The following is a 24,893-nucleotide window of genomic DNA, read 5'->3' as shown; positions in this document are numbered from 1 at the left end:
CAGATGCCAAAAAGGTTTACAAATTAGATTTAAAATGGATTCAGAAGAGATTTTTTCTTCTCGTCAGTACGTACGTATATATGTATCTCTCATAACTCAAGAACGAGTAGCCGTAGAACGTTGAAATTTTGTATATGGGATTGCTATAACATGTAGCTGTGCATCTCCCTTTTTCGTTGCTATCGGCTGCACCAATCGTATATATATATATATATATATATTCCCACCGTGTTACCTGGCTCGGTGAGCTTAGTTTTTTTTATTCTTATATGTTGGTAAATTGTGCATTTTTTGATTGAAATATGTGATTTTTATGTTCTAGTTAAGATTTTTATGCCTTTAGTTTATCTGCATGCAATGGTTGTAGGGTTATCATTAATTCAAAGGTTTAAATGGCAAGTTATGCCTTACGAACCGCCATTTGTTTGCATTTGAAACTTAGCAGAATAGTGAATTAAATTAATTTCTGCACCTTGAATGTCGTTTTGCCGAGTGGGATTAAAAGTAAATTTTCAGTTTTGTGCACCGAAAAAAATCTGCTTTTTTGCCCACTCGCCAATTACCTTTTTTATGTTTATTTTTTATGATTTCTTTCTTATACATGATATAGCTTTAAATCAGTTAACAATTAATTATCAGTTTTACAATATTAATAATTTTTGTGGTAATCAATGAGATCTTCATCATTCCCCACGCATATATCGGCTATCGAGCCTCAGTTGGCATCTTGATCATTACTGAGCCCTTTAAAACCATTGATCGACAGGAGTCAATACCGATCCGTTGGGAGCTCCTGATAGATATAAATGTTATTGTTAATCTGTAATTTTATTTTTTTTTTCTTTAGATGAGTTTAAATATTTACTTTAATCCTTTAGGAACAAAACAGCCATTCAAAGAATTTTTTTATTTAGCTTTCAAAAATATAATAGCATTCTTAGATATCGGAGATATCAGTTAAGTGAAATGAATTCCATGTTACAGAAATCTTTAACATTTATAAAAGGCACTTAAATAATTTCTTCAACAAAATAGTAAACATATTTATCATCGTTTCAGAAAACACTTATTAAAAATAAAAATGCAGTTGATATTATAGAAAAACAGAAAGTTTATTTTCAGAAAGGGGAGAAAAGTCCTCTATCTTAAATTTTTTTTAAAAATATAAACACATTAAAAACAGTCTGTAACTGCTTAAACAACTAAGCGAATTAAAAGGAATAAATGCATTTCTTAAACCTTTATGCCTTATTTTTCTTATCTTTTTATATATATAAGCGGCTAAAGTGTGTGTCGCCGATAGTTTATTGTTGCCACTCGGAAAAATGAGCCCGGAAATAAACGTTTCCGCAGTTTTTAATTAATATCTAAACCGATTAAAGTCGTATGAAGATGAGAACGGTATCGATGGGTTCGGAGATTTTTTTGAAATCCGAGGATACCCGTCTCGAATTTCAACTCGGCGCCGTTCCGTAGATATTCGAGAAAAAAGAATTTGGCACGTAGCCAAATCCCTCTAATAGGGAAAACCCAAGAAAGAAAGTGGAAAATGTAGGGAAAACGTAATGGAAAATTAGTTTTTAATTAATATCTCGGCTAATTAAAGTCCCAAGAAGACACGAATGGTCAATGGCGTGCCACGGACCTGCGGAATCCTACAATGTGCTTCGCTAAGCCCGGGAGCCAGCCGCTTCGGAGGAGATGATGTTACTTCACACCATATATATGCGGCCTAAGTGTCTGTTTGTCGCCGATAGTTTATTGTTTGCTTGCGTAACTGTAGTAGCCAATGGGGTGAATTGCCACGGCACAGGGTTGCCGTTTCAATTGACACGTATACAATTTCCTGTAAAACTTGTCTTTGCTATGACCATCAATAAGTCTCAGGGCCAAACGCTTAAGCGCGTTGCCATTTTTATACCTGAGACTGTATTTGTTGCTTTTTCAAGAGTTCGTGAAAGAACGGACGTAAAATCAAAAATTTTGGATGGTCCTCTGCAAGGAAAGCTTAAAAAGGATGGAAAGATCTACACAAGAAATGTTGTGTACAAAGAGGTCTTTGACATGTGAATTAACATTTCATTATTTAAATCATTTTTATTGATTGAGCTAGCAGTGGGCTCTTAAGGAAATGTACCGCCAAGTGTTTCCTTCATTGTACTCTACTTTAAGCAATTAAGCAAGTAGAAGGGGGAACGCCGTGGGGCAGTAAGCAAAGGGGCGTCCTCGCTGCCTTCCCTGGGTAATTCCGTTTAACTTAACATACACCTTTGCACAAATCATTTTAATTACAATTTATAATATCTAGAACAGCCGTCATTTCGTATGACCGCCGGGCTTTCTAGTTAATAGTATATGTGATCAATATCAATTAAAATACATCAAAATACATTATTATAATAATAATAAATGTTTCTAACGTCATATTTGACATACCAAGTATAGAATCTTTTTTAATTTTTTAAAGATAAAATGACATCATACATCCACAATTCAGTGCTTCTTAATCATTTAAGAGTAAGGAAATTTATACCCTGAAATCTGTAATTATATTTTTTTGAGAATTATTAACGTACGAAATGCTCTTTCAAGTTTGTTTCGGGTATAACGTCGTTATTTTTAACACTTTTTTTAGATAGGACTCGAGCCTATCAAAAAAAAAAAAAAAAAAAAAAGAGTTCTTTCATCAATTTTATGTGGCATAAATTTTCTCATTCGTATATTTTAAAAATTCATGTATGAGTAAAATAAACTAATAATATGCACCAAATATTTTGGTTTTCATAACGGTATATCGTTTTGTCAATATTTATATCATTACATGCTTAATAAAAAGCATTTCTGACATAAAATATAATTAAACGAGCACTATTGTAACAATTACTTCCCAAAGACGACCTCTTCTGAATAAACACCAGTACAGAATTTCCTTTTTCTAAGTCAACCACCTCCACAGATGATTAAAATTTTCTGAAAACGTGGATGGACATTTTAGAGAAGGTTTAATGTACCTATTTATAGACTTTCTCTCAAATGTTTCTACTTGTGCTTTGTTGTTACCAGCAAATATGAAATTAAGTGATAATGATGAAATTTTTTAACAGTATATTTATTGCAATTACCTGTAACAGCAGTTTTTAACCTATTTTGACCCTCTTCTGACTGTGTCAAAATGCTACCCTCTTAAATGCATCTACTCAAGCAGTGCATAACCAAGTGCAGTTAATACTTTCGTAGTTACCGCCTTTGAAAGTCACCAGTATTTCCGAAAACGTGAATAAATACTTGGATATTTAATACCAACTCTTTAAAACGACTACCTTCACAGGAGAGTAAAATCATCTATTACCGACAGTGTGCGTCTTGCAGAGGGTTCAATATAATAAGTGAAACTGAATATTGAACATACATTTTTTATAGCAAACAGCAGCCGCCACTTACTGTGATCGCCGTTAATGCTGTCATTTGGATACTGTTATCGAATTGCTGAAGTCCCGGCTATATTGCATACGAAAACATGGAAAATATATCACTGTGATCAATAAGTCGGTTGATATTATCAAAATATTACAGAAGGTATTTCTTAAATAATATGGTCAAATAAAAGATAAAAATTGCCAACGCCAAATGACAGAACTATTTCGCCAAGTAAGAGATTAAGTAGCCAAGCATAGTGATTTTGATTTAAGGCAATACTGAAGTCTTGGAACTAAGTCTCAGACAATAAAGTTCTGTTTTAAGCATGTTAACCTTTCAATCTATGCATGTAAAAATGAATGTTTTTTGTTTGCCTTTTATACAAATCTAGAGTTTAGTTCCGATTTTTATGAAACTTGCCTCACTTTCAAAACTAGAGGAAAGACACTTTCTACAAAAGATTGCAAAATCACCAGCCCATGAAGTCAGCACTCTGTACATAATTATATTTTATGCTAGTTTAATGAACTTTTGATTAAAAACTCGGCAGTTTAAAAGCCTTGCTACTCTGCAAAATCTTCATCCAAGTGTGGTAGTAGGAAGGATGGATAAATTATGCATGTATTGCAGAGGCCCTCTAATTAAAGAATGAAGCACCAGGAATGCGTTGAGCGGTGGAAAAGTGAAATTTCCAGAATTAAATTATCACCCGATCCATTATCAACTTTGGTATCAGGTGACACAAGCCAATCGAAACACGCAAACTACGATTAAACAAAAAATTTCATAACAGAATTATATCCTACCTCCTCGTATATTATACCTTGTATATGAAACTATACACACACTTTTTGTATTTTAACTTTGCATTGCAATGCATGCCGGGTAACTGCCAGTAAATGATAAAATAAAAGTTGAAGAATTTAAAATGTTTCCAACTAACATGAATTGCGAGAAGCTGAACACTTGGATGGACAGTGAGGACAAATCTCAAGCTGTAGAATCAGTGAGAAAAGATGTTTGCCTGTCGGTTTTTGAAACAAATCCAAACACATCCATGTGAACTTTCGGGAAACGATAATGACGAAATTGGTGAATTTCCTAAAAAACACTGAGATGAGGGGCTCTTTGAGTATTAAGATTAGTGGCCTAGCATCGGCCAAACAATTTATACAACCAATATTAAGAGTTAAATAAAAGGAACTTTTGAGTAAGAATTTCAGATAATTTAAAGATGTTTTTCTTAATTAAAGTGATGCGAAAGTATGTTTATACCTGTTTCTAGTTATAATTATATTAAATTAGCTGAAATCTATTGATGTTTTGAAGGACACTTTTTTTCATCGCTTAGTGTTATCATTCGGTTAATATTACGAAAACAGTGGTGGATAAACGTGATTACAATTAAGCGGGCGAACTTACTAGAATTCCTTACCGAAACGAATATCCAAGTTCCGGACAATTCTGTTATTCTCTAGAGATAACTGCTTTAAATAATATTATAAGGAGTCATTGTATTTCCCCATGCGTGCTCTCGTGATGTAAGTGCTCTCCAGCTTTGATAATGGCATCACTGCCGTTCATTCACCATGAGTGATGTTATAACTCTGATGGCGTTATTCTCAAGGACAGGCGGTCAGTATGAAGTGTTACTCTTCAAGTTCGGAATTTAAGTCATTCGATAGTGATGAGAATGTCTCTGCATTCCTTCGGATTTAAACCCTGATTCTATCATATGTTTCCGAAAACAATATAGGAAGCAGTACGGGGTATTTATTTTTTAACTGCACACTAAAGATTCCTGAATATAAATTGCTCCATTCCAACCATCAGTTGCATAGATGTGGATACAGGTATGAGACGACTTCGACACCGCTGACAATAAATTATGCACAATAATGGTAACAAAATCGAAGAGTAGTAACGGTTTAACAAGGTTATCTCTATTGTATCAGTCATAAAGAAACAGTTATCATTATTAAAATTATAACCTCGTATATTCTACCTTGTCTCTATTACTCGGCATGGAACTATTAGAAATGAAGGATAAAAAATCAGCGAACTTTCAAACACGCTATCAAAACAGAATAAAAAAGGTTTATATGGTATATCGTTGGATTAAGATTCCAAATTCCACAGTTTTCGCTCTTTCGAACAATGGAAGGACAACAGGGAAGCATAAAACCAGTCACTGATAAATATTTCTGTGCAACGTAGATCAGCGAACATTTTCTGAAGGTATATCACAAATCAGAAAACTACAGCAGTGTGAACTGTATTTTTGGTAAAAACTAAAAGATTAAGGAAAATAAATTGTAGCTGCCAGCAAAGGAACCACTGAAATGCCCAGAAAAATAACTTACGGCAAACGATATCAGAGAATAAAAAAAAGCGCAAAGAAAGTTAAGAAGAATTTCATTGTTGCTGCAAGTAAGGTGAAAGCAAGAGAAGCCGCACTTAATCAACGACAGGCTATTTTTCTTCCTTTTTCTCGAAAACAGTACTCTAATTATGAGATCACAATCTTACAAAAATGTTTAGCAGACGTATCTAAGTTCACACACTGGCATGCTGTCGAGCGACTGTTCAGTACCTTCAAGCGATTAGAAGTTAAAAAATAAAAAAGAATATCACCGTCTAAAAGAAAAAAAAAGCAGCAGCAATTTCGAGGCCTGCCAAATATAGGCCGCCGGCCATACCGATGTAGGCCACGCACGTGTAAACGAATCTGGAAGCATGTCACTTATGACGTCGCAAACGTAGGTGCATGAAGGAATCTGGCAACGATCACGTGCTGTTTGACGTCACAGGTTCAACAAGAGAGGCACGTACGTTCAAGAGCCCAGGCATTCGCTCGAGGTTAAACTTTAATGTGACATTCTTCTCTTCTGTACTGAATCTTGTCAACTGAGGCGATTACAGGGTATTTGTTGATTTTGTGTCGTCCGGACACATGAAATTTTAATGATATCTTGTTTTAGAAACTACACTTTGCCGCATGCTTTCTTTTTTAACTGTTCAGAATAGAGTGCTGGTTTAGTACAGTAAACCAGGAAAAGTGAATGAATATTTTACTCAAATTAGAACACGAATATTTTACTCAAATTAGAACACTTCATGAATATTTATGCCTTACAGGCCTAAATTATTCTAAAAATGTCATATACATATATATATATATATGTGTGTGTGTGTCTAGAGAGAGAGAGAATTTTTTTTATAGCAATTAAGAAAAAAATGTCAAACTGGGGAGGGGGTAGAGTGATATAAGAAAACTTATTGTGGATTATGTTATTAACAACATTTTAATCTCCCCGACCTTTCTTCAGAATTCTTTTCGCGTTTAGAAAGCTACATATCAAAGGTTATTTTTATGTAAAATCACCTGATATTTACAGCAAAGCTGATATTTACAGCAAAAGTAAAAATGTATCGAAAATAATTATAAAAATGATTAGTAAAATGCATGGTCTGCGAGATTCAAGAACTCACTGAACTGTTTCTAAATAATGTTTGAATTTATTGCTATTGGCTGCTATTCGGCATGCACAATTCGGTTAACTAAGCACAAAGTATTAGATTGGCAGATGCACATTGTTACAAACATAACTCTTCATTCTTGACATTAGTAAACAGCATTAACTAAGAAGTAAACAGCACTAACTTAAAATTCGTTTTGTATAGGCGGAGATCTACAAATTTAAGGATAATGTTTTAAATTAGCAACAAGAATCGCGCAGTTGCTAATTTAAGAGTTGGAAGTTACTGTGAATTCTTTCCTTGTAACTGCCTCTTTAAGAAGCCCATTCCAAAACGCCAGAAATGACCAGTATTTCTCAGAACTGATGTAAAGATTTGAACATCACCTTTCTTAGAAGTGCAATTCCGCAGAAGACCCAAATCCTTTAGAACCGTGAATGGTCGTCTTATAGAGTGTTTACTGCATTTTTCATGCACATGAAACGTTAAAATAAACTATCAATCATTTTTAATACGACTGTCTGCAGTAACAATTCGTTGCGGCAAATATTGGATCTGATAATGTGTATCAATTATGATTTGGGTTATAATAATTTACCAGTTTAGTACGATTTGGAGAATAAGGGTCGCTTTTTTTCGGAGATAGAATTTAACGATTGCCAGCTAGTGGTTAATTGTAAATATTTCACATGAATTCAGTCTTCATAGATGCAAGATGCTTGTAGCTTGATCATAAAATATTGCGAAAATTTAGATAACTACTACTCCTGTGATAGATTTATAAAGATCTGATTAAATAAGTTTTGAAATTTTATTACGCTCAGGATCATAATAGATAATGTACTCGGCTGTAAACCGCTCAAAGAGAAAGCAGAAGTAAAACGAAATTTTTCTTAACACCGAAGGAACGTCGCAAATCGCTACAATCGTTCACACAGCAAAATTTAAAACAGTAATCGCAAAGAATTAAGCTCAGTAGTAAAACTGTCTAATTCAACTTCAACTGATTAAGTCTAAATTCAACTTCAGCTGCCCACAGTTATATATATATATACATATATTCATGTTATAACTCTGATGGCGTTATTCTCAAGGACAGGCGGTCAAGTATGCAGTGCTACTTTTCAAGTTCGGAATTTAAGTCATTCGATAGTGATGAGAATGTCTCTGCATTCTTTCGAATTTAAACCCTGATTCTATCATATGTTTCCGAAAACAATGTAGGAAGCACTACGGGGTATTTATTTCTGAACAGTACACCAAAGATACAGTGCGACATTTATGATTTAAGCTTTACTGACGGTTAACTTAATGTTAATTTTTTTCCTCTCTGCCTTGGCTCGTTACGTTACTCACCGAAATCAGAGGTTTATGCGCATATAAGACAAGCGGATTGGTTAAAATTAGAATGCGATCTAGACCGGCAGCTCAGTGGATTGTTGCCCCGTTGGACTGTCTCCTTGTTGAAAGAGAAAGCGTTAGAAACGGGTAAAGAATCGCTGAGTTTGATAAGTGTTAAAAAGTTAGATGGTTTTCCGGTCTAACTTAAAAGGTGTAACTCCGAATCTCCTTTGTTATGTAATTCCGACATAACTCTAGCTTAGCAGCAAGACACTGTAGTTGATAATCAGCATTTATTTTATTACTACTTTTAGTTAGATTGCCTAAGTACTGCCTGATAAAGTTCTGTGTGAGATTTGAATTTGAATTTTTGTGAATTCATTATAAAGCATTAACAAAGACAAAAACTCGGAAAATGTATAAACTATTACAGACAGATAACTTAGGTAGCTCATCACCTTAGAAATTATAACATTACCGTAATAAAATACAGCAAAATTTAACTGAAGTAGTGATGAAATAGAATAGTATATTATATACAAAAATAATAAGGCATGAAATAAAACTACAGTGAACATCCTCATGACGAACAGACATTTATAAATCGATCAGACATTTATGACCAAACATTTTTGAAGAACCCGCTTTTTTATAAATATAACGTTATCTATTTTTCTTTATTACGCCATTGCTGCATTTATTAAAAAATATCCGCTTGATATTTTTTGTACTATAAGACTGATTTGAACAAAACAGAATATATCTAAAGGTGGAATATGTCTTTCGAGAAGAAATTTTAGGGAGTGTTATATAAAGAAAAATATTAAAAGCTGTCTGTTTCGAGAAATGCCTTCGTGGAGAACGTACCAGAGAAAAAAGATAAAAATAACTTTAAGTATGAGGAAAACTATGAACAAATCAATTATGCCTTATTAGAGTTCCAAGGTACGGAATGTTTGTTACTAGCCGGACGTGTTTTTACCGCATAGGGCACACATGGGTAATAATTCCTCTGTTCTCCCCTAAGTTAAAAGGCAGTTGGGAAAGACGAATTAGTCAGACAAATCAAAATGGTGATGAATTACTATTACGTAAAAATACTTTTAATTAATTAATTAAAATAATTAAATCTAGAAGTTTAAGACTAAGCAGACAATGCGAATAAAAATAAACCATGGACCTAAAATAATTCCATCCATGCTGTTAATCATCTGAATCGATACTGAGAGGCATAATATGTAAATAATTAGGACTTCTTCTGACATAAGAAAAGAACGTAGATGATACCATGCTAAATGAGAAAATTTTACTCCATTTTTCAGCGATTTCAATTTTAAATAAATTATAATTTATAAATATATAGCCATAATTTTTAAATTTTAAATAATTACAACAGAACTCGTGTTTGTCTGATTTCTGTTAAAAAATTCGCATCTTAATTAATGAAAAAATAGGGAAGATACACAAAAAATTAAGGGAAAAGTTAAGAAGCTTGACTTAATTATTTCTCAAGAGTCACGTCAATAAAAATTTCAAAGGCTCAAGAAACGTGCACAAGTTGATTTCCTCAGATTGCTTTATTTAAATTTTTTCATTGATATTTTGCTACGTAGAGTGTTTTTCTTTTTTTTAGATTCTAGAAAATTTATATGAAAAATATAACTAACTCTTACATTTTGCTGAGATTGAAAGAAAAGTAAATACAAAATTCGAAAGCTTTCAAAAGGTATAATTTGGTTTTAGAAACAAATTCATTCGGTGTCGAGTTTTTGTGCGTCAAAATATCCAAAACATAATTTAGAAATATTTTCATTCAGCTACCGTAATGGAAATGTTTTTTTATAAAATTACCTTTTAGATATATTTAACTTATGCCAATTAGACGGCTATTAAAATAAAACAAATGTATAAATTATTACGGAGTACGTAGTTGCTTCGAAATTTCCAAGTCTGTTAAGGAACGTTAAACTTTAATTTGGAAAATAAAAACATTATATTTATATTATATTGCTTGGAATGATAGCATTTTTTAAAGCTAACAGATTTTATGGATAATAAATTCAATATCTTATGCAGCCTCGAATGGCACAACTTTGGTAAATTGTTTTTTACGTGGCTAATGAATGCTCCGGTAACATAATTAAATGTAATTTAAAGCGAAAAATTGAAATATTAAATATAGATGCTAGAATTAAAATATTTATTTTTTAACTATGAATACTAATAAAGACTGTTTCACATTTATTCGAACGCAGTACTTCTTTCGTAAAAAGAAATATGCAAATTTACATTCCAAACAGGTGTATTTTCTTCGTTTTGTATTTTCTTCTCAAAGTAGACGCTTTGAGCTTCTAAATATAGAGATTTTGTTACAACTAATTATTGCTACTTTATGGTGACTCACAAGATAATATTGTGTATACTTAGAAAAGTCGCTAATGAAAATTTGTAGCTTTTGTAAATTAGTTAGATATATTTCTCAAATATTTAGAAAACTAAATATATACAGTTAGAGACTTTTTTAAAATAACGATAGTAAAAAGAGACTTATAAAAACATCCCAGACACGAAAATGAAATTTAATACTTTAATGGCATATCATATAGCAAGAAGCAAGCATAGGTTATTATACCATCGTACTTAACACATTTAAAAATCTTATTTAACCATTGTTTAATACACTGCACATGGCAGAAAGACTTTCATTATATCACAACTGTTGCATAATTAGTTGTTACATAAATGACTTGATCTTGATAAGAATCTTGATTCTTATAGAAAAGACCTGTGATCATTTGAAATAATGTCACCTTATGTCTAGAAACCATAAACTATGCCTAGAAACTGCATCTAGTGACGAATACGTACACATGGTATCGTACCGATAATAAGATAGAATATTATAGCTTATTCAAATGATTTTATCTGACTGGATTAGATGCCTGGTCTTAAGTTAGAATGATCTGAAGGAAATATAAACAATGAGTGAAAGAGGAAGCTTGGGTAAAATTTCAGAACGGGTAATTTGAAGATAACTTTGGCATTCATAAGTGAGCTACTGAACGCAGAGTAAAAACAAAGAAATCAGAATTTCACAGACTGCTCTTGACTTTTCAGCCGATTTTAAAGTTTTTCTATTCTTTCTGTCTTCTACTACGAAGTGGTTTTAATCTATCTATATTTGTATGAAGAAACGGCAAATCAAGGAAAATTTTATGGAAATGACTTAAGATTCCGTATAGATAATGCTCGCAATTCGAAAAATGCACATTATTAGTCAGTATTTAACTGAGGGTTTTGAATTGGAGACAGATTGTGTTTCTGGCATCGCATGTGCGCTACATAGTTAGTTTTCTGCCAGCTCTAAAATTTGTAATTATTCGACTTTGCATTTTCTCACTGCTGACACTTAATTCGGACGCTCTGATAGAATTAGTGAGCCACCTTACAGTAAGTAGTATTTAATAGTGTAGTCTTTAATTACTGGTCAACGTTTCATTAAACTGGACTCGTCTACTTATTTGCATCACTATGAGTAGTGGTCATTGAGGAAAAAGATCATGCACTTATGTTCTGAATTCTGTTTAAATAAACGGATCCTTTTAACCTTCTTAAGAATTTGTCATTGTTCTCGGACATAGTTATAATTTTTTTCACGTTTTTTGGGTTATAAGACTAAAACAGCATTACCAGATGAAGTGTAACGATTTAAGGGGCTTATAATTATTTAAAAGAAAGAGATTAAGGAAGATAAATCGATTAGTTGAGATTCAATATATTATTTGGAAATTTATTCCTCTGACAGCAGCCTGGTAAGGAGGGTGGTCGGAGAAACTTGTTATAATTGCTAAAGAGCTCCTTAAAATATCTTTACGAAGAGTTAATCACAATGATATATGATTGTGAAAGAGTCATAAATTCCCGATTCTTAGCGTATTTATAAAAATACATAAAAGATCTGATTCCATTAACAATTGCCATGTTCTTGCTTGACAGACCGAAATCAAACGTCAACGACGTCGGTGCTAACAATTTACGGACAAGAATAACGCATCGTGCTAAGTAAATAGAAGATTCGAGTTATGTTTTAGAAAGAAATATTTAGAGCAACTTATCGACAATATTCCCAGACATCGACAATATTTTCAAATATGTCATATTAAAGTCGTCAACGTCTCTTAGTGCGAGATGATTTTAGAAAGCACTTAAATGGTCTTTGGCCAGACGTACTGAATAATTTCTAGGTAAAGACAGTAAAGTAAGAACTGTGAAACTAAAAACACAACATAATGCGCTAATTTGTCCTATTTAAAGAACTTTCCCTCTACAGATTAGCAGTTAAGGTTTGCCAGTGGAACCTGTTCTTAGAGAAGTCAGCATAGTCAGCGGTCCCATACGATGAAAACTCCAGAAAGTCTCGAAAGACGCTCTGTTAATGCTCTAAGGAAATCGCAGAGAGCTGTTCAGCAATTCAAAAGGGGAGGAGAGGATATGCTGCGACTCGCATCATTCCACTCGCCAGTCAGCGCGTGTCGAGGACGACTGATGAACTAATATGTTTGAATTCTTATGTAGCTAGAAAAATGTTCGTATATTCAGTGTAGATTTTCATTTTAGAAGTTCATTGTTTATTCTATTACTTTTCAGAACTAGTCTCCATTGGGAGACGCGCAGCATAAAATTTTATGGAAATGACTTAAGATTATGCTCGTAATTCATAAATGTGAGAATATTACAAACATACACCAATAAGTGGACGTTTTCTAATTCAGGGAAGGATAGTAAAAATCATGTTGTTTTTTGATGGAAAAAATGCTTTATGTTGTCTTTACTTCAACAACAACAAAATCGAAGACTGTCATACTAGAAGCATCTCAGAAAATATGAAATGTTTACTAAAAGTGAAATCTGAATCTGAAACTCTTTTACAATGTAAATTTACAATATAAATGGACTTATATCCTTTACAGATAATAATGTTGTCCCTTGATATATTAAATTTAATAATGTATAATTTTAAGGTGTTCAAATAACGCATGAACAAAACAAATCATAAATAAATTCGGAGTGCAGGAAATTGCTTTCTTATAATTTAATTATTTACATACATTACTTATTAATTTCTTAATATTTCTTTTCTTTTACTTAAAAATATTTTGTTTTTGTTTATTGTCCAAACTGAACCACCATGAAGTTAAAGTAACGGAAAACTATTACACAGTAATAAATCATATTATTAAATGCTTGTTATTATCTTGAAATTAACTGATTTAAAAAATAATAGTTGAATGTAAGTTTTTTTTTCTATTCACATAATAAGCATACAGTCAAAAATATTTTTTCCCTTCATAACTAAGTAGTATCATAACCATTAGCTGCGCAGATGCTTTTACTAAAACAAAAACAAAGCTTCTTATATATAGTTGTTCTTCAGCTATACTGCCATTGCTTTGCTATTTAAGAAGACTTTACTGTTTTTATGATTCTGCACTTCTGTCTCATGTATCATAAAACATGGGAATCAGACTGCAACTACGGTAATTCTTAAAACGTTTGTTCATGCATAAGTTTATATTTGGTAGTCTGAAAAGTAATGACGCATTTTTTATATGTTCTTCAATCTGTTATTTATATAATGAACAATGATCAGTCAAACTGTATATTATACGTTTTGTTTGATAACTTTTGCTTTCTTTAATGATCTTTGTAATTACTCCGAAAAGCTAAACAAGGTTCTGATTTTCAGACTTATTTGAATTGAATGTGATACCACGAAAGAAATTTTGAAGACAGTGAGATAAGTGAAAGTATGAGAGCCCACGATCAGGTGAATGATACGCGTGGCAACATGTTTCATCCAGACTCCAATAATTTTTGTCAGTGATCAAACCTGTGTGTGGTCTTGTTTCCAAGTTCCTACCAACAAGCCAACAAATCAGTTCGAATGTGTACTGTCTCTAACTGGACAATTTCATTGAATCCAAATTCTAGAAATTTCCAGAGCTCATTAATCGTACAGGAACTGTATTCTTTCCGGATAACGCAAGAACGCACACAAATTTGATCACCTAAAAAGTATATTAGAGTTTGGATGAAATGTTTTTTTCACGTGTATAATACTCGCCTGATCTTGTGCCCTCAGACTTTCACTTGTTTTGCTCTTTTCAGAATTAAATTCAGATGAGGAACTAGGAAGCTCATTAAAATTAAGTAAACAGTTATCAAACAGAGAGGGCTCTATGCTAAAGACTGATCATTGTTCTAAATAAATAAAGGACCTTTGAAGAATGCAGAAAAAATGCATCTTGAATTTTCAGACAACAGAATATTAAATATATTATAAGTGAATTTGATTAAGTGTGAAGCTGTGCTTTTTTCCGACAGTCATTGTATCAGTTTTGTATTTCATGGTTAGTTTTACTTATAACCTCTATCATCTATAAGTGATTACGACTTTGACGGTAGGTATTTGAAAATACCTTTTCTCTTTCCTTCTGCTACTTCATCGATGGCAGACTTACTTTTCGTAAACTTTTCTTTATGCTGCTCTGCATTGGCGGTAAGTTGTGCCAGCCATGACGGATACTTGAGTCGATTTCTGCGCCTTTTTAAATCTATCTTTACCCTCAATTCAGGAAACACTTCAAAATATTTTTCCACTTCTTCAAGCTTCTCCTGCAGTTTTTGATTCTTGTAAGTACTCATCCGAATTTCTTTCCAAAATTGATCATCAGGAGAAGGTAAGTTCTCCATGTTGCTACAAGCAGAGAAGTTTAAACTCTTTCTAGCATCCCCATTGAATTTGATATCTGTATTTTCGAAGTTAATGGTTAATAAAGTATGAAATGTTTCATTGAGTTTTAACAATAATTTAGATGCATCATCAAGGAGTTTTGAGCAGTTTTTACGTTTCGAAGTGAGGTTTTGTTTCAGATTTTCGCAATCGCTCCTGACTTTTGATTGTTCCACAGCTTGTTGCTGTAAGTATCTAAGGATTATTCCTAGTTTTAAACAACGATTTTTCTTTCCACTTATATCTTTCCATACTCCTTTATCGATGTATTTCGGACAAGTTGTATCTGTGGCATTATTTAGTTCCGCCGTTAAATCCTGCGATGTCAGATTTGATAGAGGTGCCCAGTACGGATTTTTGGAATCATCCTGGAGTTTGAACAAAGGTTGGCACTTATACGCATCATAAAACTCTTTACTCAGAGCAAATTTATGAGATTTTGATTCGAATTTAAAATCAGTATTTCTTTCCAATTTTAGTAACCCTGTATAAACTTCTCTGAGATTTTTTTCTGTGTTAAATATTAATGACATGATAAGATCACATTGCTCCTGAAAGTTCTCTAGTATTTGCAGTTCTTCCTGTGTTTCCTTTTTCCATTTCAAGCATTCCTTTTCAATAAAAGTATAGAGCAAAGCACAAAATATTTTCATCTCATATCTGTGAATAATGTAATCACAGAATACCTTTTTGAAAAACAAGCGTTCCACTTCGGAATCAAAATTAGTCTGAATCTCTCTAAGATCCTCAATCAAACTTTGAATGGAATTTTTGGCTTCTGCAACTATGTCTTTTCCTGAAGTCTGATATAAGCCATCTCTTGAAGGCAAACTCGTGTCACTGACTGAGGAAGCTAAGTCTTGCTGTAGAGAATACAGATTCTGTTGCATGAGGTAGGCAGTCCAAAAATCTCTTTCAGCTTTTGACGGTAAATTTTCCGCCATGATTTTGATATTAAAACGCATGCCAGAAATGCTATTATCAATATTATCTTTTTCTGCGTACAAAGTGTCAAATTCTTTATTGAATTCTTTTTTCAGAGTAAATATCTCTTCCATTATGTTACGCAAAATCATAAGTACATTTTCATAGGATTTAAACTGCATACCTTTTTTGAAAAAATTATAATCTGTTGAAGTTAAATTCTGCTTAGCTTCATGTTTCTTTTTACTGGATTTAACATCCGAATCTAATAACTGTTCCTGTCTATGCATGAGGGTGTCAGTTTCAGGGTAACGCATAATAACAAAACCCATATTAATTGATGTGATAATTTTGCCTTCTTCTAATTGGTCACTGACCTGATCTTCATTCTTAGTTAGCTGTGTTTCTCGATTTTCCTTCCCTGTTTCCATGGTTATTTTTTGAAGTTTAGAAGTATTTTGCTCAGATAGATTCCGTAATTTTTCCTTATTAATAATAAAATCATCTTTGAAATACTTTTTTCCTTCGTTAATCGAATAATGCGTGAATGTGTTTAATTTGAAGCAAATTATATCCATATTCATTTCAAACTCTCGTTGAAGCTCAGCCAGGGAACAGAAAGTTGTTTCTGTATTTGAAGTATTTTGTTCAATTAAGCTTGCTTTTACTTCTTCTACCATTTCATGCAAAATAGAGTTTTCTTTCTTGAAATGTGAATGAATATAATGCATCCATTCAGGTATTATATTCTCCTCTGGAAACTTACTGACCCATTCATAGAACAGAAACGTTCCGTTCTCTTTGCCCATTAATAAACCGCTACCAAAATTCGAAAAACTTAGAAATGAACGTACAATACCCTCAGAATTACTGGATTCGTATATCACAGCTGATAGCGTCAGAAACTTAGTGCTGTAGAGTCGCAGACAACCGAATATATCAGTCACTGCTAACCACCGTTGATTCAAAGAAATCTGAAGATGGGACACATTTTTTACCTGCAATAAGTCAGCCTGTCTGAATGACGTTTCAGACCACACAGGATATTTACGAATTCGTCCTATGACTGGTGAGTACAAAACTGCACCAAAATTCAAATGAAAATCCACTTTAGAACAAGGGTAATTTAGTTCCCACTTTTGAAAGCACAATAGATCTCCACAAAGATTTCCAAATACATCGATTCGATACTTATTAGGATCGGTGTTGAAGTCACTGGGAAGTTTAAGCCTTATTAAGATATTTCCAGCTTCCTTTTCAGAACTCAAGCCTCCTTCACATAAAATCAGCAGTAGTTTGTCTTCTTCAGATGCTCTGCCGAATAAAGCAATGTCCTTAACTTGCCTCGACACCTTTTTCATTCCCAGAAACCGAAAATCCGATGACGGGAGGGCATTCCACAGTTTAACACTTTGGCTTTGAGCTGAAGTCACTATGAGTTGTCCAAAATTATCAAACTTTATGCGTTCGATGGGTATTTCATAAGGTTTAGTGCAGTGCACGATTTTGGGATGAGAGAGATCTGTTACCTCAATAAAATATAAAAATCCTGTGACGGATCCAACTGCGATATAGCAACAAAGGGGACTCGCTGATACAGAAGAAATTTCTTCATCGAGTTGAATACTGCTTAAATGACTTCCATCAGTACTCTTAAGTAGGTGCAACAGGCCATTCTTTTTGGCTATTACACACAAACGAGACAATGGTGCAATCATACAAGCGGCGAGGTCCCCTAGGATGTCACAACTAAGTACAGTTGTTAAGGATTTGGAGCCGTCTTTGTGCAACAAGACACATGTTTTCGATGTGGTAATGATCAATGTCTCATAATCAAACGAAAACTGCAGATGCATTATTGATTGTCCAACAGCTATACTTTCTTTTAAATTTGCAAGATCATTGGTCATACTGAAAACGTCAATACAACCTGTCTTGTAACCAACAAAAAGCCCTGTCGTATTTAGGACCATGCTGGTAACAGTAGATTTTCCTTCTGGAAATTTATAAATGAAAACAACAGCACTATTTATATAATTTACTTTGAACAAACTGGTAGCAGTCGCTACAAATAAATTACTTCCAGGAAGCCAGCAGTAGCAAGCAATGCGCAAAGGTTTGAAGTCATCACGCACATCTATATTGCTTCCTACTGAATTATCTTTACTGTTTAAATAAAAAGATTTGTTTTGATTTTCGTAAAGTTCCACACTCCTATCATATAAATGATATTTTTCATCGGAATATTTTATATGAAGAAAAATAAGTCTAATATTGCTCTGGATGCATAAACTGTACCATAGCATGGGATCTACAGAAAGGTTATTTAGTGGCACTTCTGAATATGCTAATGGCGTAGAAAGAGACTGCAATCTTTCCCCAGAAGACCATCTCCATAAATCTATCTCATGGCATATTCTGAACTTCAAAGAAACTAAAAACTCTATTCCTGTAAAGCTCAAAGCTTGATACTCCTCACTGGAACCGTGATTGAGAACTGACATGACCTTCATACTTGGATAATTTAAAACGTAAATTAGAGCTTTTTCTTTTTTCTCACTAATAGCCAAAACGCCCAGTTCTGGAAGAGATGCGGCACATCCAATTCGAATTCCAGGATCACAAATTTTACGATAAACTCTTCCAGAAAGATCACATCTTTTAAAAAAGACACCGCAAGGGACTAAAATATCTTCGTTTGATACAAACATTGGAAGCCCTGTGCAGACGCCGTATGCCCATTTCAGTTTGAAATCTTCCATTAGCTCTCCTAAAGGAAAGAAACCCAAAAGGGAAAATACAATCATCATGCGTATTATTTTAAAATACATTTAAGAATTTTAATATAATTATATCAACACTTTATACTACACAGCAGTCAAAATGACCATAATTCCCTCAGAAACAAATCGAGGGAGAAAACATCTTAAAGAGCATAGTATTGAAAGAATTGTTTTATTACATAAAAATAGTGAACATAAAATAATTTCTCACATAACTAATATAAAAACATTTATGTTCATATAAAAGAGAAAACATATCTTTATACTCACATCAATTGCATTTTTCAGAGGAAATTTTACACAATGAATTTTGTTCTTTCAATATCTTCCATGAAATTTATCGTTTTCTAAGTTATGGTTTTATTTTATAGCCAGAATGCGAGTATTGACTTCATACATAACCTGGATTTTTCCTTAACCATTTTATTGCAATGTTATAAGATATGTTCTTTCTCCTTTCCGCATGTCTTCGAGGTGTAATTGAAAGCATACTCGACGCTTATTCGAGTGGTCCAAAGTTCGAGCCCTGGAGAGGGCACTGGAGATTTTTCACGTCATTTGTTTCAAAAAAGCCTAATGATTGTACAAATGGAGCCCGAACTAAAAGGTGGTGGATGATAATTTGTCATGACTAGAATTTGGCGATTTGGTTCTCTAATCTGCAATCGTCCTTTAAAAGGGGGAAAACATAAGGCATTTTCTTCTTTCTTTCCGCATTCGTGGTAAATGGCTTAATTCGTGGTGTAAATGGAAGCATACTCGACGCGTATTCAAGAGCTCAGATTTCGAGTTCCGGGGAGGGCATTGCACATTTTTCACGTCTCCTGCTTCAAAATTCCCTAATGATTCCACAATGTGATTAACAAATTTGATGAATATAGTAAATTTTGTAAGCTTCATTTTTAAATAGGCACTTTTGCTTCTTTGACATTTTCAATCCATAAATACAAAAGAAGGGAATATGTTAAAACGGAAACTTAAAAAGAATACGGATGGCAATCTACAATCAGCAAGCACATGCCATAAACAATAGCTACAGAAGAGCCACGATATCTCAGATGCTCAAATATGTAGCACGTATTTTCCCTCTTTGTTTCGATAATAATCAGCCTATGGTCATTGCCTAACATTTAACAGGATATTAATATGAAAAATTTCAAAATATGTTTACTGACACAACGTCACGGTCAGGACACGCGGATAAAGCAGTGCAATGACGTTCAAAATTCGAACGTATGTTCACCTACAATTAGCACTCGATTTTGCATGCTTCATAGTGTCGTACAAATAAAAGTTTAAGAATATACTAAAGTATTTATAAAAAATAGCAGAATTTCCCTTTTTTTAAAACTAAAACAGGCTCACGAGCAAGACACGAGGATAAAGCAGTGCAATCACGTTTAAAATTGAGACGTCTGTTCATCTACAATTAGCACTCGATTTTGTATGCTTTATGTTCTCATACAAATAAAGATTTTCTTTCTGAGAAGGTTACATAACGTAACTAATTACCAGTGAATAGGTACTATTCTGAAAACCTTCATAAACTAACTTAAAAAAATTTTAAAAAAACTCTTCTCGTTAATAAAAATATAGTGATTTTTAGAAATGTTAAGTAACAGAACATATCAAATCTTAAAAATTCTCTAGCAAAACAATGAAAACCTAATAATTACCTTGTCCGAACTTAGTAACTGCATTTTATTTTCGAGCATAAACACGACATTAGTAAAAATACATACCTGCGCTTACCGCAGATGTATTTGAGAGCATATAGCTTTACATATTTTGTTTAGACTTCATTCATTCTTGATTTCTTCATTTTATTTTTATTCATTTTGCTGAACATTATTCACCAGTTTAAAAATATAATATTGGCCATAAAGATTATTGATTTTCTTCCCGGTAAGATTTTTTGTTTCTTATAAAAAGCTTTTCTTTGTTATAAGATTTTATTTAATTCGCTCATAGTTTATCATAATGGTCGGGATATTGTCGTCTACCCATTTTCTAATAAGTTATCGAGTTGAAATTTTGAACACACATTGTTTATCGATGACAATGCAATGCAGTGAAGCGATTTTTTTTTCAAAATTCGATTAAGATTTTTTTTTATTATTATTTATGAATGATGAGTAGTAAAGAAAAAAAGTTTTGCGCACATTTACGGAGCCACCAGTAAGTTAGAAATTTTGTGAGAGAAGGTGTGGATTATCAGAAATTTTCATGTGCTTCTGGATAGTCAGGATGCTCCGAAAATGTTGAGTTAGCTAAATTGGTACTATTCGGTTTCGAGGGCCGTAAAAAAATCGCCAATTGTTGATGCCAATGCTGCCAAAAATAATTGCGGCAAACCTAATAATTGTGGCAAGAAAGGAAGTATAATAGTAAATAACTACACTCATGTCCATAAATTAAGGATAATGCAAAATCAGGCAAAGGAACAGTTAGAAGCAAAACAAATTTGACTTATTTGTAAAGCTTATTTATTAAACAAAAGGTAAAGAGAGAAAAAAAAAAAAGATGCTATATGTTTGATATTATTAAAAAAATTAGCGATTTTTTCTCCCTGAAGCAAATTACAAAAAACAACTATTTACAAAAAACCAATATTGCATAGTTGGTATGATTGTTAATACATTGTATGTCTCCCAGACGATGCAATACAGTCCGTACAACGCCCAGACATGCTGAGTATCAAATTATCGATCTCATCTTAAGGGATATTACACCACTCCAAAAGCAATGCTCTCCGAAGTTCCGGTAGACATGTAGGAGGAGGTTGACGGGCTGCAACTCGTCGGCCAAGCATGTCCCACACATGATCTACTGGGTTCAAGTCCGGTGAGAATGCTGGCCAGTCCATACGGGTGATATCTTCCGATTGAAGGCATTCGCTTACGATGTTTGCACGGTGAGGACGGGCGTTGTCATCTATAAACACAAATTGTGCGCCCATGGCGCCCCGAAACAAAGGTACATGTTGTTCCAGAATGACGTCCCGATAGATTTGGCTTGTCATGGTTCCAATTTGAACATGCAGGCCAGTTCTGGAACCCAGAATAATTCCACCCCAAACGAGCACTCCTGCACCACCGTAACGGTGTCGTTCAATGATGTTTTCTTGGTGGTAACGGGTACCTGGAGCTCTCCATATGAAAGTCCGGCGAGAATCAGATTACAAGCTAAACCTGGACTCGTCAGAAAACATCACACAAGCCCACTGTTGCGGTGTCCGTAATGCATGCTCTCTACTCCAGGCTAATCGCAGGCGACAGTGAGTTGTAGTAAGTGGAACGCATCTGACAGGTCTACGAGCATATAGACCAATCTGCCCTAAGCGTCTGTACACGGTCTGCCTTGAACTTGTCGTACCAGTGGCTGATGAGACAGGTCTGAGGCTGTGCTCCGCCTGTTTCTTTTGGCAGTAACTGCCAAATACCGGTCCTCATTCGGCGTTGTAACTCTGGGGCGACCTGTGCTGTAAGGTCTACTCACATTACCATCATCTTGGAATCGTTGCCAAAGCCTGGAGATGACACTCTGGGCAATTCCAAGTTCGTGTGATACTTCCAGATGGGTACGCCCACATGCCAGACGGCCGATAATTCTACCACGTAAAAAATCATCCAAATGCGTCCTTTGTGTCATAAGTATTCGGTTATTGCACTGAAATGCTTATAAAGCGCCTGAGAACAATTTTACTTCTTTGCCTGTATTATATATATCACTCTCTTACACTCTCGTCATTGTCACGTACCATCGATGTAATCTGGTTGCTTCCTGAAATTCGCATATGATTCTTGAAGATGTGTGTAGTGATTTTACAGGTGATATATTTATTTTAAAGTTCGATTTCCGCGGGACTCCGAATTATCCTTAATTTATGGACATGAGTGTATTTAAGATTGATGTTTTAATTTAGATGAAAGGTTAATTTCATATAATACTTTTTTATTATTATGATTTATATGAAAAAGGCTAAAGATGACTGAATGGAAGCATAAGAGTAAATAACTATTTCAGATCATTATTTAATTTATATAAAAATTGCTAAACATAGCTGAATTTATGCCTGCATCGCTTTTTCGCTACTGACTTATCGCTAAAACATAATTTCATCTCGTTGGTTGTTCAAACGTAATTTTCTATAATGAATGATGCCTTTTCTTTGAAAATATTCTCGGTAAAGTGCAGAATCGCTCACTTATTTGTTTGCCGCTTTTTACAAGGGTAAAAACAATTGGATTTTTGTCAATTTTCTTTTACTTTTTAAGTGAAAATAGGTCGATGTGTAGATAGATAAAGTCAAGGGTTTGCGCAGTGTCATTTTTGTGCAATTCTAGGATTTTTTTTAAAGTGAAAATTGGTCGATGTGCACATGGATACCGAGTATGTGCAATTCTTAAAACCGCGTCAAGCAGTGGGTGATTCTGCACTTTATCCAATATTTTATTGCCGAATTTTCTTCATTTCGTTTTTTATTTCGACTTTTCTTCATTTCGTTTTTTATTTCGACTTTTCTTCATTTCGTTTTTTATTTCGACTTTTCGTCATTTCGTCCCAAATTGTTAAATTCATAGGATATCAAAAAAGGATTTAAGAATTAAACTAGTATTTCAATGGCGTCTTAATATAGAACTATATGAACTTACGCAATCTGAAATCATCGCGTACACTAGATTTGGCGAGCTTTTAAATGGGTGCGTTTGTTAGATTTGGCGCTTTTGCGCGTACATTTTTGCTGCAATTTTTTTACGTCCCTCGAAACCGAATAGTACCTCTAAATTTTGTAAAATATTACTCAGAATTCACATATTCTTGAACTCTACATTTAAAAATTATTTATTGCGAAATAAGAATTTTATACTTCAAATGTATATGAATGACTTAGGCCCCCAGACAATTCGTATTCGTGAGCAAAATTTAGTGTGCTGTGAGTGTGACATAATAAGTTGCGATGTTAACAACTAATTTTAAAAGGAAATGGATTTCCTATTTGTAGTAACCGAAATCCACAACCTTTGCTAAACGTTGATGCCATTCAGATTATTTAAGAACCTTTTTTGAAGCTTTCCAGTTATGGTCAAAGTTGTGAGATTTTGCTTTTTGATTAATAACTCGAGCAGTTGGAATGGATAAGCAATGATTTGAATTACATGCATTAACAGTTTTAGTCAAATTCTTTAATTGACATATTTTGGATGAGGAAATATATAAATTTTAAGTATTTAATGTTTACATGACATGGTATGCATATATGAATATAAAGTTCAGTAAAACGTAAGGTACTTACGTATTATCCCGATAGCAAGCCAAATAACTCGATTCAGCGCCAATTATGAGCTACTGTGTCCTTTAGAATTCCGCAGTAACGATTGGTAACCATTGCTGAAATTTCCTCCGCAGATCGACACAATAATACGTAAGTACCAAACTTAATTTAATTAAACGCCACACCTTTTTGTCGTTAATTGTGTGTTTTGTTGATTATGTAAGATAGCTGGTTCAGTCCTAGTATACACACAGGATTTAGCACAGACGGGATTTACGTACGGGATTTTTTACACACGGGATTTGGCAACTTTCGGTGACATTCTGATCAGCAGTAAACGCGGTATTTATGATGAGCAGTGAACGTGTCATTTTGATGTTGGATACAGTTTTCAAAATCGCTCCAAGGCCGTACCGTATACTAGGATTTTACCAAGTAATTAAAAATTCATAAAATATTATAAAAAATACACACGCAGTTTACAAATAATGTAACAAATATGTGAACCAAACTTACCGATATCTTAGAAAATTATATTTAGATTGTAGCTTGAAAGCTCTTCAGAAAGAGGAAATAAAACTGCTTTTTGTTTTCAGTTTTATGTGCAATTGCAATATTTCTGAGTTCTGATTCTTTTGCCGAAATTTCGCTCAGTTTTATGCTATCTATCGATTATGAACTCTTACTTGTTGCCACAGTCCTAAATTTTCACTCATATGGTTTACATTTTTATTAATCATTGGACACTCATGAAACTTTTGTTTCTTATTAATATAAAGTTATAATTTTAAAATATGCCAATTATTTAAATAATAGCTTACAAACATTACAAAAAGAATTGAATAAAATAATTTTTAATATAGTTGATCACTTCAGAAAT

The 24,893-nt window shown here is 33.5% G+C and overlaps 2 protein-coding genes across 4 annotated transcripts in view; one reads left to right on the top strand and one right to left on the bottom strand.

Annotated features, from left to right (window-relative positions):
- The window catches only part of LOC118195202 (uncharacterized), a 194,916-nt gene that overhangs the window by 8,084 nt on the left and 161,939 nt on the right, over positions 1 to 24,893 (top strand). The window lies entirely within an intron of this gene.
- Positions 10,844 to 24,663, bottom strand: LOC118195203 (uncharacterized). Its single transcript, XM_035366463.2, has 2 exons — positions 24,530 to 24,663; positions 10,844 to 18,725 (listed from the first exon to the last, which is right to left on the bottom strand). The coding sequence occupies exon 2, from the start codon at positions 18,715 to 18,717 to the stop codon at positions 14,686 to 14,688; it is 4,032 nt and encodes a 1,343-aa protein (XP_035222354.2). The 5' UTR covers positions 18,718 to 18,725; positions 24,530 to 24,663; the 3' UTR covers positions 10,844 to 14,685.

Source organism: Stegodyphus dumicola, chromosome 8, assembly GCF_044657685.1.
Source record: "Stegodyphus dumicola isolate Sdum_Otavi_A_Nest chromosome 8, ASM4465768v1".
Classification (NCBI taxonomy): Eukaryota; Metazoa; Arthropoda; class Arachnida; order Araneae; family Eresidae; genus Stegodyphus; species Stegodyphus dumicola.
Note: the sequence above shows the minus strand (reverse complement) of the source record. Positions and strands in the feature narration are given on the sequence as shown.

Coding starts and splice junctions, on each gene's coding strand:
- LOC118195203 (XM_035366463.2), bottom strand. CDS start 18,717: ATGGAAGATTTCAAACTGAAATGGGCATACGGCGTCTGCACAGGGCTT.